A 13,050-nucleotide genomic window follows, 5' to 3' on the forward strand; every position below is an offset into this window, starting at 1 on the left:
ATGGGTCTCTTTAAACTGCACATTTGATGAGTCTCGTGTTTATGAAACTATTTAAAGTCTAAAAGACGAATTCCTATTCCAGAATTTTCTGGTTCGTACTGTACTGTACTGTACTGTACTGTACTGTACTGTACTGTACTGTACTGTACTGTACTGTACTGTACTGTACTGTACTGTACTGTACTGTACTGTACTGTACTGTACTGTACTGTACTGTACTGTACTCTACTGTACTGTATTCTAAATTTTTTATATATTTTATAAGACTTCTTAAATTTTAAATTTATTTCTGTTTCCAGGTGGTTTGAACAACAGTATGACACAAGGAAGCCAAAGCCACCAAACCAGGGACATTAATTTAGACAAAAATTAATCAAAATAAATCATTTCAAAGAAATATTAATTCCTCAACATATTTCAAAGAGATTCTTTAGTTTAACGAGTGAAAATATTTTTACTTTTTTAATTTCTTTTCTGTTTCTTAAATTTAAACTAATTATTTTTTTAAATGTTAAAAATTGTCAATTTTCTTTTAAAAATATGAATTTGATTTGTTTCTGAATAGGACAGGTCAAGATAACCCATTCTCACGGGCCAGGTACATTTTATTCATCAGTTTCATTCTAAAATTCAAAATCAATGAAAAAAATACTTTACATGCCGACTTACAACGATGTACAACATCAATCATGTGGAAATTATCGTCTCTTTTTTTCCCTTGCTTAAAAAGTGTTTCATTTGACTTGACTTATAGAGAAGCCTTCATTGAAAGTAATACATTGTCATGGTTTAAAACATGGATATCTCATTCATTCTTGATAATTCAAAGGTTTTAATGGAACCGTTTTAAATCGGAAATGGAGGGTCATCTAAAATTACGCTTACAGTCCCTTTAAAAGACAATTTTTATTCATTTCTTTAATCATCCGGTCAAAAATGATAAATAAAAATACATTTTTCATAGATTCTTTTTTCAATAGGATAATAGGCCAGCCGGGATTAAAGGAACAAACTGGGAAAATAGTTCCAAACATGATAAACTCCCAAAATAAAGGAATTCAGCAAAGCAGAGTTGGTGCTCATAGCAGAGCGGTGTCTCAGCAGAACAGAGCTGCTCCTCAGCAGAGCAGAGCTGCTCCTCAGCAGAGCAGAGCTGTCTCTCAGAGCAGAGAGAGCAGTGACAGAAAAGTCAGTATGCAGAGCAGAATAAGCCTTAGAGGTAAATCAGGTTCTCAGAATACAATCCATTCTCTGGGTACACCTCAACCTACAGCTCATAATCCTAGACCCAGAGCAAATACTTCTACGTTGAGCAAACCTGGAACCAACAGCAATTCAGGTGGCTCTAAAAGCATAGTTTCTGGATCTAACAGTAACATATCTGACTCTAAGAGCAAACTAACTGGATCTAAGATCAATTTATCTGGTTCAAAAAGCAACATAAAGAGCAATATAACTGCCTCCAAGAGCACTCTACCCGACTCCAAGAGCATTCTACCAGGTTCCAAGAGAACTCCAAGTACACCCAAGACAGGATTGAAGCAGAGTGAGCCAAGGAAAATAGAAGAGAAAAACACCAAACCTTATAATTTCAGGTAAACATGACTTTAAAACTTTAAGACTATTGATCTAACAAAATGCATTGTTAAAAATGTCAAAGGTCTACGACATCGGGCTGACGAGATATAGCTATTATAAAATTAGAGTTTGTGATAAAAATTCGATTACTTTGAGTCAAATATTTTAATTTCGACTGACCATAAATCGTATCCTATTATCATGTGAGATCCTAAGAAAGAAATTGAGTCTTTGCAACAAACTCTGATTTTCTAGTCCTTGTATTGTCCCAACCAAATGACGTAAACCTTTGATATTTCAAACAATGAATTATGTTAGCTTAACTTATCTAAGTTTGAAATATCAAATGTGTACAACATCAGGTCGCTAAGATATTGGAATTAGGAAATTTAAGTTTGTGGCAAAAACTCAATTCCTTTGGCCTTATCAGTTTAACCGTTTTGACTTTATTGGATGCAAACAAACCACTGTATCATGACAACTTGACTTTATTGGATGCAAACAAACCACTGTATCATGACAACTTGACTTGACAGTTCAAATATATATATATATATATATATGTACGATATATATATATATATATATATATATATATATATTAATCTATATATATATATAGATTAATATACAAGTCCCTGAGTGACATTAAAGTTTAAACATTTAGCGTAATCAGTCATTTCTTCAAGGTTGACGTAGTAATAATTAATTAATTTTTAAATCGTAAAATTCATGAAGCGAAACTAGAAAATAGATTAGAAGCAAGATACAAGGTGTGCACAGAGGGTCAGAGGTTTTTATTGACATCTCGTCTCGGTCGTAAATCATTTCTACTTTTAAACTTTAAATCTTTCTTGTTAATTATTGCCTTGGCAACATAAAGATAAAGACCAATGTAATATAATATAGTCTAATTTTTAATTCTAATAATGTTAAAGCAGAGTAGTTTGAACTCAAATATAATCCCATTCAAGATTTTGTTTGCATGATTTTAAGCTAGGATTCTGATGTTAAAAACATGTTCGGGTGGGGTTTAAAGAGTTTATAATAGGACTGTATGTGTAATTTCAGGTTACTCTTCATACGTAGACAACACTGCCCTTACAGGCGTTATCTCATCAAGTATCCATTAGATATCAATGTTTACAATTTTAAAAACTGATTATTTTCGATGGCGGTTTCTCTGCTGGAGTGACATACGCATTTCTACTTCAGGAAAACATATTGGAATTATCAGACTCAAACGTGTTTCACACTAGAAAAAAGCCAATATAATCAACGTTCAGGGGTGTACGAGGGGGATAGATTTATCTCCCTCTGCTTCTCCGGGTATACCGATACATAGAGACTAGGTTTGGTTTATCTCCTGGTTCTCCCATGGTATAGGTGAGTCAAAAAAAGTGTGATCAGCGGCGCCTGGTGCAAAATTGTATCTTTGTGCAACTCTCCCGTACGGTATTTTATCAATATTTTTTGAAAATTTTTAATTTTTTTGGTATCCAATGGCCCAAAATAAATCCGCGAATCTTTTTTCTTCCAAAATCAGAAATTTGTATATAAATTATTTCAAGCAAAATCTAAAATTCTATAAAGATTAAATTACAGAATCACAGATAATTCGCAAAATTGTAATAAGAAAATTTGCAATTTTCAGTTCTAAGCCTAATCTTAAAGGAAAAAGAACTAAACAGCGTATTATTTATAACTTTAAAATATACTAAGAAGAAAGGAACTAGAGAATTTAAATAACTTATGCATAAAAGTTAGACCAGAACTGAAAATTGCGAATTTTCTTTTTACAATTTTGCGACCAGGCGCCGCAAATCTCATTTTTTTTTACTCACCCTATAGTATATATGCTGGCAAAATGATTAGATTGAAATTTGATAAAATAGTTTTTTCATGTTTCAACTTATTCTTTAATTAAAGAAATAAAGCTGATTTTAGTTAAGATTATTATTAATAAATATTTAAAGCTTTTATTTTATTATTTTTATTTAAAGGTTTTAAAAGTATCCTTCTCTAACAATGGCGTATATCTTCAAATTTCGATTACAGGTCCTTAAATTGTATCTAATCATTTTCTAACCTAAATTTGAGATAGATGCAATCAAGCGTTAAACTTGGACACAAACACAATACCAAAACAGACATACATACAGTGTAAAAAAGTATACGTTGTGGTTTAGTCTTGTATTGCAAAGGGGTGGGGGTAGGCACGGAAAGGGGGGTGGGTGCAAGGAAGGAGGGGGGTATTGGTTAGTTTGTTGTTGTGTATTGAGTAATTACCCCTAACACTAATTATAGACCATTAATTGAAATAAACTAAACCATTGTTCAACCAGACAACAAACAAACAACAAAAATTATAAAACTGTTACTAATACAATTGGTAATTTTGACGCAAATCCTAATATGTAATATAATAATGTAAAAATCCTAATATGTAAAAGGTTTATTTACTGAAGATTATTCAGAATTTTAGGCCCGTTAGTGTATGTCAAAAAATGATGGGAGGGGGGGGGAGGAATTGACACCCAATCCATCATATTCATGCTTAAATTGTTTTACAACTTTTTGAATATATATTTATTTAAGAAATATTAATTAAAGCATAAGACAATAAAATATTGAAAGAATAGTCTGAATTCGACCCGGGACTAACAAATGTGTTATTTGTGGTCGATATTTTTGCCAAAAATGGGTTATTGCGTTTGGTATTTTTGCCGAAAATGGGTTATTGATACAATTAAATGGGTTCCATTGCAAGTGAAAATGTATAAAAGCACAAAATGTCATAATTCAATATTTCAAACTAATTTTGATTGATTGATTGAGTAAATAATTTATTAAAGGCTAATTAATCCTTATTAATAATATAAGGCTTCAATGTATACGGATTAAAAGAACAGGGGTAAAATATTTTCTAATTTTACCTTAAAAATTATTTCAATAAATGTTATTACTATTCAATAACCAATAAAAGAAATGGGAAATAATATATTTATCTTGTGTTTGTTTGTTTGTTTGTTTGTTTGTTAGTTGTTCTTATTCATAAATATGATTCAGTTCGAAATCCTCTTCTTTTCATCTATATATAAATTTGGCTTGTCTGTCTGTCTGTCTGTTTGTTTGTATCCAATAAACGTCAAAACGGCTGAACCGATCGGGCCCAAATTTTGTGTGGGACATCACGTGACCACAGGGAAGGTTTATGAAAAATCAAAATTTCAAATATTTGTCTCTATCAAAATTCGATCGTCATTAAATTTTTAAAAATTTTGAAAATCCGCGAAATTTTTTGTAAAAATCCGCGAATTATTTTTGTTTTGTTTTACGATGTACACAAAGAGAACATGTTCACAACTAATTTAGAAGATGGGCGCGAAGCGCCCTCTAAGGCTAGAAAGAAGGGCGCGAAGCGCCTTGAATTTCTAGTTGTTAATATTTTATCTAAGATTATAATTTATTTAGAAACAAAAAAGTCTGAAAAAGACTGTAAGCTTAATTTCAAGTAAGCGTCTATGTAAAAACTTTCGAATTTACAACAATACCCTTAAAAGCTTTGTCTGCTCACGTATTATTATGTAATAGATGTCTATGTTTGTTTATTTTTAACTGTTCAATTTCATTTATCAATATTTGATAAACTTGCATGGAGGGTCGCCTAAAGAATACGAATTTATGAATTTAGGATTCAGGATTTAGGACTCAGTATTCAGGATTCAGGATTCAGGATCTACGGGATTCAGGATTCAGGATTCAGGATTTAGGATTCAAGATTCAGGATTTAGGATTTAGGATTAAAGATTTAGGATTAAGGATTTAGGATTAAAGATTAAGGATTTAGGATTCAGGATTTAGGATTTAGGATTCAGGTTTTAGGATACAGGATTTAGGATTCAGGATTTAGGATTCAGGATTTAGGAATCAGGATTTAGGATTTAGGATTCAGGATTTAGGATTCAGAATTTAGGATTTAGGATTCAGGGTTCAGGATTCAGGATTTAGGATTTAGGATTCAGGATTTAGGATTTAGGATTAAAGATTTAGGATTAAGGATTTAGGATTAAAGATTAAGGATTTAGGATTCAGGATTTAGGATTTAGGATTCAGGTTTTAGGATACAGGATTTAGGATTCAGGATTTAGGATTCAGGATTTAGGAGGATTTAGGATTTAGGATTCAGGATTTAGGATTTAGAATTTAGGATTCAGGATTCAGGATTCAGGATTCAGGATTCAGGATTTAAGTTTCAGGATTCAGGTTAAGAATTCAGGATTTAGGATTCAAGATTCAGAATCAGGATTCAGGAATCAGGATTAAGAATTCAAGATTTAGGATTCAGGTTTTAGGATACAGGATTTAGGATTCAGGATTTAGGTTTTAGGAATCAGGATTTAGATTTAGTATTCAGGATTTAGGATTCAGAATTTAGGATTTAGGATTCAGGATTTAGGATTTAGGATTCAGGATTTAGGATTTAGGATTCAGGATTTAGGATTTAGGATTTAGAATTCAGGATTCAGGATTCAGGAATTCAGGATTCAGGATTCAGGGTTCAGGATTTAAGATTCAGGATTTAGGATTAGAATTCAGGATTTAGGATTCAAGGTTCAGAATCAGGATTCAGGAATTAGGATTTAGAATTCAAGATTTAGGATTAAGGATTTAGGATTAAAGATTTAGTACTCAGGATTTAGGATTTAGGATTTAGGATTAAGGATTCAGAATTCAGGATTCAGGATTTAGGATTCATGATTTAGGATTCAGGGTTCAGGATTTAGGATTTAGGATTCAGGATTCAGGATTCAGGATTTAGGATTCAGGATTTAGGATTTAGGATTCAGGATTCAGGATTCAGAATTCAGGATTCAGGATTCAGGAATTGGGACTCAGGATTCAGGATTTAGGATTCAGGATTAAGGATTTAGGATTCAGGATTTAGGATTTAGGATTTAGGATTCAGGATTTAGGATTCAGAACTCAGGATTTCGGATTCAGGATTTAGGATTCAGGATTCAGGATTCAGGATTCAGGACTCAGGATTTAGGATTCAGAATTCAAGATTCAGGATTCAGGAATTAGGACTCAGGATTCAGGATTCAGGATTCAGGATTCAGGATTTAGGAATTAGGATTCAGGATTTAGGATTTAGGACTCAGGATTCAGGATTTAGGATTCCGGATTCCGGATTTAGGATTTAGGACTTTGGTTTAGGATTCAGAATTTAGGATTTCGGATTTAGGATTCAGGATTTAGGATTCAGGATTCAGGATTCAGGATTCAGGACTCAGGATTTAGGATTCAGAATTCAAGATTCAGAATTCAGGAATTAGGACTCAGGATTCAGGATTTAGGATTCAGGATTCAGGATTCAGGATTCAGGATTTATGATTTAGGGTTCAGGATTTAGGATTCAGTATTTAGGATTCAGGACTCAGGATTCAGGACTCAGGATTCAGGATTCAGGATTCAAGTTTCAGGATTCAGGATTCAGGATTTAGGATTTAGGATTTAGGATTTAGGGTTCAGGATTCAGGATTCAGTATTTAGGATTCACGATTTAGGATTCACGATTCTAGATTCAGGATTCAGGATTCAGGATTAGAATTCAGGATTCAGGATTTAGGATTTAGCATTCAGGATTTAGGATTTAGGATTCAGGATTTAGGATTTAGGATTTAAGATTTAGGATTTAGAATTTAGGATTCAGGATTCAGGATTCAGGGTTCAGGATTTAAGTTTCAGGATTCAGGATTAGAATTCAGGATTTAGGATTCAAGATTCAGAATCAGGATTCAGGAATCAGGATTTAGAATTCAAGATTTAGGATTCAGGTTTTAGGATACAGGATTTAGGATTCAGGATTTAGGATTCAGGCTTTAGAATTCAGAATTTAGGTTTTAGGAATCAGGATTTAGGATTTAGTATTCAGGATTTAGGATTTAGAATTTAGGATTTAGGATTCAGGATTTAGGATTTAGGATTCAGGATTTAGGATTTAGGATTCAGGATTTAGGATTTCGGATTCAGGATTTAGGATTTAGGATTCAGGATTCAGGATTCAGGATTCAGGATTCAGGAATTCAGGATTCAGGATTCAGAATTCAAGATTCAGGATTCAGGAATTAGGACTCAGGATTCAGGATTCAGGATTCAGGATTCAGGATTCAGGATTCAGGATTCAGGATTTATGATTTAGGGTTCAGGATTTAGGATTCAGTATTTAGGATTCAGGACTCAGGATTCAGGATTCAGAATTCAGGATTCAGGATTCAGGATTCAGGATTCAGGATTTAGGATCTCAGGATTCAGGACTCAGGATTCAGGATTCAGGATTCAGGATTCAGGATTTAGGATTTAGGGTTCAGGATTCAGGATTCAGTATTTAGGATTCAGGATTTAGGATTCACGATTCTAGATTCAGGATTCAGGATTCAGGATTAGAATTCAGGATTTAGGATTCAAGATTCAGAATCAGGATTAAGAATCTACGGGATTCAGGATTTAGGATTAAAGATTTAGGATTGAGGATTTAGGATTCAGATTCAGGATTAAGGATTTAGGGTTCAGGATTTTGAATTCAGGATTCAGGATTCAGGATCTACAGGATTTAGGATTAGGGATTTAGAATTTAGGATTAAGGATTAAGGATGTTACCATCTGCCCATTGATTGAACATTATTTAGATAATTTATACAATACATATTTTGTTCAGATCAGAAAACTCAGCCTCTTCACACCAACTCTCAGTTGAAACCATGATGAAATATAAAGGTACTTTTTAAATATTATTTTCATTTTTAAACTTTACATTTAAAATTCAAGAGAACATAAGAATGTTGTAGTTGGCGTAATTGAACCTCCATCTATTGATTTAAAACGACCATTTGTCTGATCCAGAATCCAGAATCCAGAATCAGACCAGACCAGACCAGAATCAGACCATCTGCAACCTTTGTCTGATCCAGAATCCAGAATCAATAAAATTACTTATTTTGTTTAGCATTAAATTTTTCCATTTTGGTTTTTCTTTAAATGAAATTGCGCATTTCTGCTTTAAAAAATGGAGAACACTGTCAAAACTTAACACTCTTTAATCTTGAAGTACGACGATGTTTTCCAAATTATAAATCTGGCTAAGGGTGCTGTTGTGAACTGGGTATGCATGTTCTTTACCCCCCCCCCCTGTGGTTTCTTCTGAATAACTTAAAAACGGCTTACTTACATTAGAACGCTAAAACTTCTTCACTTTTTTCAATTTAATAGTTGTGAACAAATTTTGCAAAATAATATTTTTCTTAGGATGCACAGGGTAGGTTGGAGGACGGTCAAATGGTGGATCGGTGTTTCAAAAAAAATCAGAAATAACTTTTTAATTAATTAATGTATATGGCTAAGACTTATACATTTGAAAATTTTTTTGAACTTTTTATAAATCCTCTCTTACAACCTAACCATTCAAATCAGAGGTTAGTTTTTTTTATGAACAGTACTTAAAAGTTGAACTAGGGGCATGTATCGCACTCCCCTATCTCAACTCTAAGGGCAAAATCATAGGGGGGTAGGATTTAGGATTTAGGATTTAGGATTCAGGATTTAGGATTCAAGATTCAGATTCAGGATTCAGGATTCAGGATTTAGGATTCAGGATTTAGGATTCAGGATTTAGGATTTAGGATTCAGGATTTAGGATTTAGGATTTAGGATTTAGGATTTAGGATTTAGGATTCAGGATTCAGGATTCAGGATTCAGGATTCAGGATTCAGGATTCAGGATTCAGGATTCAAGACAGAAACCTGATATAAGGATACTGATTAATCTTGTCAGGCTAGATTTATCTCAAAAAAAAAAAAGGGTCTTTTTTATTTTGTACACCTGGAGTACAATTTGTAAAAAAAAATTAAACATTTTTCCCCACCTCTTTTCTTAGATTAAACCATTGATCAAATGATCCAAACATTGCAAGCTACTTTCAAAACTGAGTTCGATTCAACTATTCAAATGAGTCTGGAGAAAGATGTGCTTAGCTGAACTAACTATTTTTGTCTCAGTTAAGAGCCGTCAAAGATCCTACAGTGGAAGTAGCAGTTCAAGTGCTCACATGCATTCTCCAGGTTATGCAAATTATACATTTTTTATAATCTAATATTTTATTACGATATTAACAATTTCATTTTTGTAATACGATTTCTCAAAACATCAACATTGCATAAATCATATATATATCCCACTTTCAAACAATAGTTAAACAAATGATTTATTTTTAAATTTTTTGTTTTGAAAAAATCTAAACTTTTTTGGGCAAACTTTAGAACAAAAAAACAAAACACAAAAAAATATGAATCTTTTTTAACGTTTCGTTTTTAAAACTTTAAACAGACATTTTTTTTAAGTTCATATATATTAGATACTTCTGTATCAATATGTTAGATGGAATAATGGAAGTATGTCAAAGATCAGTGATGATTCTGCTGATACTATTGATCTCTATGAGTTTATATATATAACAATATATTAGATGGAAGTATGTCTAAGATCAGTGATGATTCTGCTGATACTATTGGTCTCTATGAGTTTATATATATATAACAATATATTAGATGGAAGTATGTCAAAGATCAGTGATGATTCTGCCAATGCTATTGATCTCTATGAGTTTATATATAACAATATATTAGATGGAAGTATGTCAAAGTTCAGTGACGATTCTGCTGATACTATTGAGCTCTATAAGTCCATATATATAACAATATATTAGATGAAAGTAAGTCTAAGATCAGTGATGATTCTTCTGATACTATTGAGCTCTATTAGTTCATATATATAACACTATATTAGATGGAAGTATTTCTAAGATCAGTGATGATTCTGCTGATACTATTGAGCTCTATTAGTTCATATATATAACACTATATTAGATGGAAGTATGTCTAAGATCAGTGATGATTCTGCTGATACTATTGAACTCTATGAGTTTATATATATAACAATACATCAGATGGAAGTATGTCAAAGTTCAGTGATGATTCTGCTAATACTATTGAGCTCTATAAGTCCATATATATAACAATATATTAGATGAAAGTATGTCTAATATCAGTGATGATTCCTCTGATACTATTGATTTCTACAAGTTCATATATAGAACACTGTATTAGATGGAAGTATGTCTAAGATCAGTGATTATTCTGCTGATACTATTGAGCTCTATTAGTTCATATATATAACAATATATTAGATGGAAGTATGTCTAAGATCAGTGATGATTCTGCTGATACTATTGAACTCTATGAGTCTCCTGAATCTTCCCAAGCTGCCCAAGACATCACAAAGGTGTTGTTTTCAAAGTTTATTGATCTATTTATTCAATTCTGAAGTTAAATTTTTCATTTTAAAATTTTTTAAAACTCAAACTAACGAATTATTTTGGATTTAAACTCATAATTAATATTTTGATTTAGAAAGAAGTTATTCTTGAAGATGATGATATACTGAGCAGTTCTGAATCCGGCATTGAATCCCTCAATGCAAGGCAACCAGGTACAAAATAAAGAGTCAAGTTTTAGGACTTTTTTCAACCAATGGTTATTTATTTCTGGGCCTTGGTCGTTTCCTTAGCATCTGAATCTTTATCTGCGTAACAATGATGAAGATATGGTCGTTTATGTAGTTTGCTCAAAGTTTTAAATTCTGTAATATAAAATATCTTTAGAGAAATTTTTTTTTTTTTTTTTTTTAAATTCTTGCGTGAGAAGTACCATGTTTAATCACATATTCCACTAAATGGCATTGGAAGGTAGCTTAAAAAATGCCCCTCTAGTTTCCAGTTTCTATAAGTTTGAATTAAAGTTAATGTTTGAGTAAAAGTTTAACTTGGTTCTAAGAATACTTTATTCCTTCTAGAACTCTTTAACTAATCCCTGGCCCTGACATGACCTGTCAACCGCGGTTTACTTTAATTGGAAAACTGCAGAGTGTAGTTCTAGCAAACTTCCCAGTCTTGACAAATATATTTAATGGGACAGATCACGAAATGTGAAGATACTTTAGTTTGATGTGACAATTTATGTCAAGGGCGTTTAGAAATGGGTACTAATTTTAAATTATTACATCTACATTCTCTTTAACAAGCATTTTAGGACCTCTTTTCGCCAATTAAATGTAAAATGTAAAAGATGAGACTTTGATCTCTTTCAACGGTTTTAAGACTAAATTTTCTTCTCTATCTTTTAACATTTTATATAAAGATTTCATCAGAAAAAAAAACAAAAAGCAGTGGGAAAACATAATGAAAAAAAGATTAAATATGTTTTGTACAGTTGTCTCTACAGTGACAACCTTTAAACGATAAATCTACTCATAAATAATAAATGTTTGCAGTGAAATATTTTATTTCCTTTGTGATCATATAAAAGCATATAAAAATTTTAAAATTTCATAAATACATTCACTTTAAATAAAGCATGAATACATTATATAAGAAATCATGAATACATTCACTATAAGAAAATCATGAAAACATTAGCTATAAGAAAATCTTGAATACATTCACTATAAGAAAATCTTGAATACATTCACTTTAAGAAAATCATGAATACATTCACTATAAAAAAATTATAATAATACATTAAATACATTCACTATAAGCAAATCATAAATACATTCAATATAAGAAAATCATGATTAAATTCACTATAAGAAAAAAATGAATACATTCACTATAAGAAAATCATGAATACATTCACTAAAAGAAAATCATGAGTACTTAACTATAAGAAAATCATGAATACTTTCACTATAAGAACAGCATAAATGCATTCACTATAAGAAAATCATGAATACATTCACTGTAAGAAAAGCATGAATACATTCACTATAAGAAAATCAAGAATACATTCACTATAAGAAAATCATGAATACATTCATAATAAGAAAATCATGAATACATTCCATTAGAAAATCATGAATACATTCTATTAGAAAATCATGAATACATTCACTATAAGAAAATCATGAATACATTCACTATAAGAAAATCATGAATACATTCACTATAAGAAAAGCATGAATACATTCAATCGCCACCCTTTTTCCTTGCTGCCTTGCAGCTGCCTGAGTTGCCATCAAACCTGGGCTGATTTCAACTCTGCTGTTGATTTGAATCTTCATGCTTCCTCTTTTATTGCGTATATTTCTGACTCTTAAAGAAGTGTATAAAGCATATATTAGCTTGTCTCCTAAATATTTTTTCGTGGCTTAACATTTTTTAATAAGTTTTAAAAATTTTATTTAGATGAACTGAAAACAATCCGTCCATCCAGGATATTCACAGAAGAGAAGCCCGTTCCCACATTCAAATTTAAATAATCCTAATAGTATGTTTATTCTCTATTAAAATACATTGAAATCAAAACATATGTATTTTTTTATCTATTAGTTTATCGCTTAGATGGTTCACCTTCCTC

The 13,050-nt window shown here is 31.5% G+C and overlaps 1 protein-coding gene and 1 long non-coding RNA gene across 2 annotated transcripts; both read left to right on the forward strand.

Moving 5' to 3' along the window:
- On the forward strand, positions 1–10,799 carry LOC111714692 (putative uncharacterized protein DDB_G0277255). Its single transcript, XM_023489845.1, has 8 exons — positions 1–4; positions 300–348; positions 566–598; positions 981–1,595; positions 8,300–8,358; positions 9,637–9,699; positions 10,504–10,589; positions 10,731–10,799. Exons 1-8 carry the CDS (start codon positions 1–3, stop codon positions 10,797–10,799), a joined length of 978 nt encoding a protein of 325 aa, XP_023345613.1.
- Positions 10,800–10,809: 10 nt separating this feature from the next.
- Positions 10,810–12,924, forward strand: LOC111714690 (uncharacterized). Its single transcript, XR_002768036.1, has 3 exons — positions 10,810–10,918; positions 11,047–11,125; positions 12,879–12,924. It is a non-coding gene; the product is annotated as an uncharacterized LOC111714690 (long non-coding RNA).
- The last annotated feature ends 126 nt before the right edge of the window (positions 12,925–13,050 follow it).

This window comes from Eurytemora carolleeae, unplaced genomic scaffold (genome assembly GCF_000591075.1).
Source record: "Eurytemora carolleeae unplaced genomic scaffold, Eaff_2.0 scaffold1622, whole genome shotgun sequence".
NCBI classification, from domain to species: Eukaryota; Metazoa; Arthropoda; class Copepoda; order Calanoida; family Temoridae; genus Eurytemora; species Eurytemora carolleeae.

What these genes read in the sequence shown, in the direction of transcription:
- LOC111714692 (XM_023489845.1), top strand. An exon ending in AGCCAAAGCCACCAAACCAG is followed by an intron (nt 349 to 565) that starts GGACATTAATTT and finishes GTTTCTGAATAG; the next exon opens with GACAGGTCAAGATAACCCAT. An exon ending in AACCCATTCTCACGGGCCAG is followed by an intron (nt 599 to 980) that starts GTACATTTTATT and finishes TTTTTTCAATAG; the next exon opens with GATAATAGGCCAGCCGGGAT.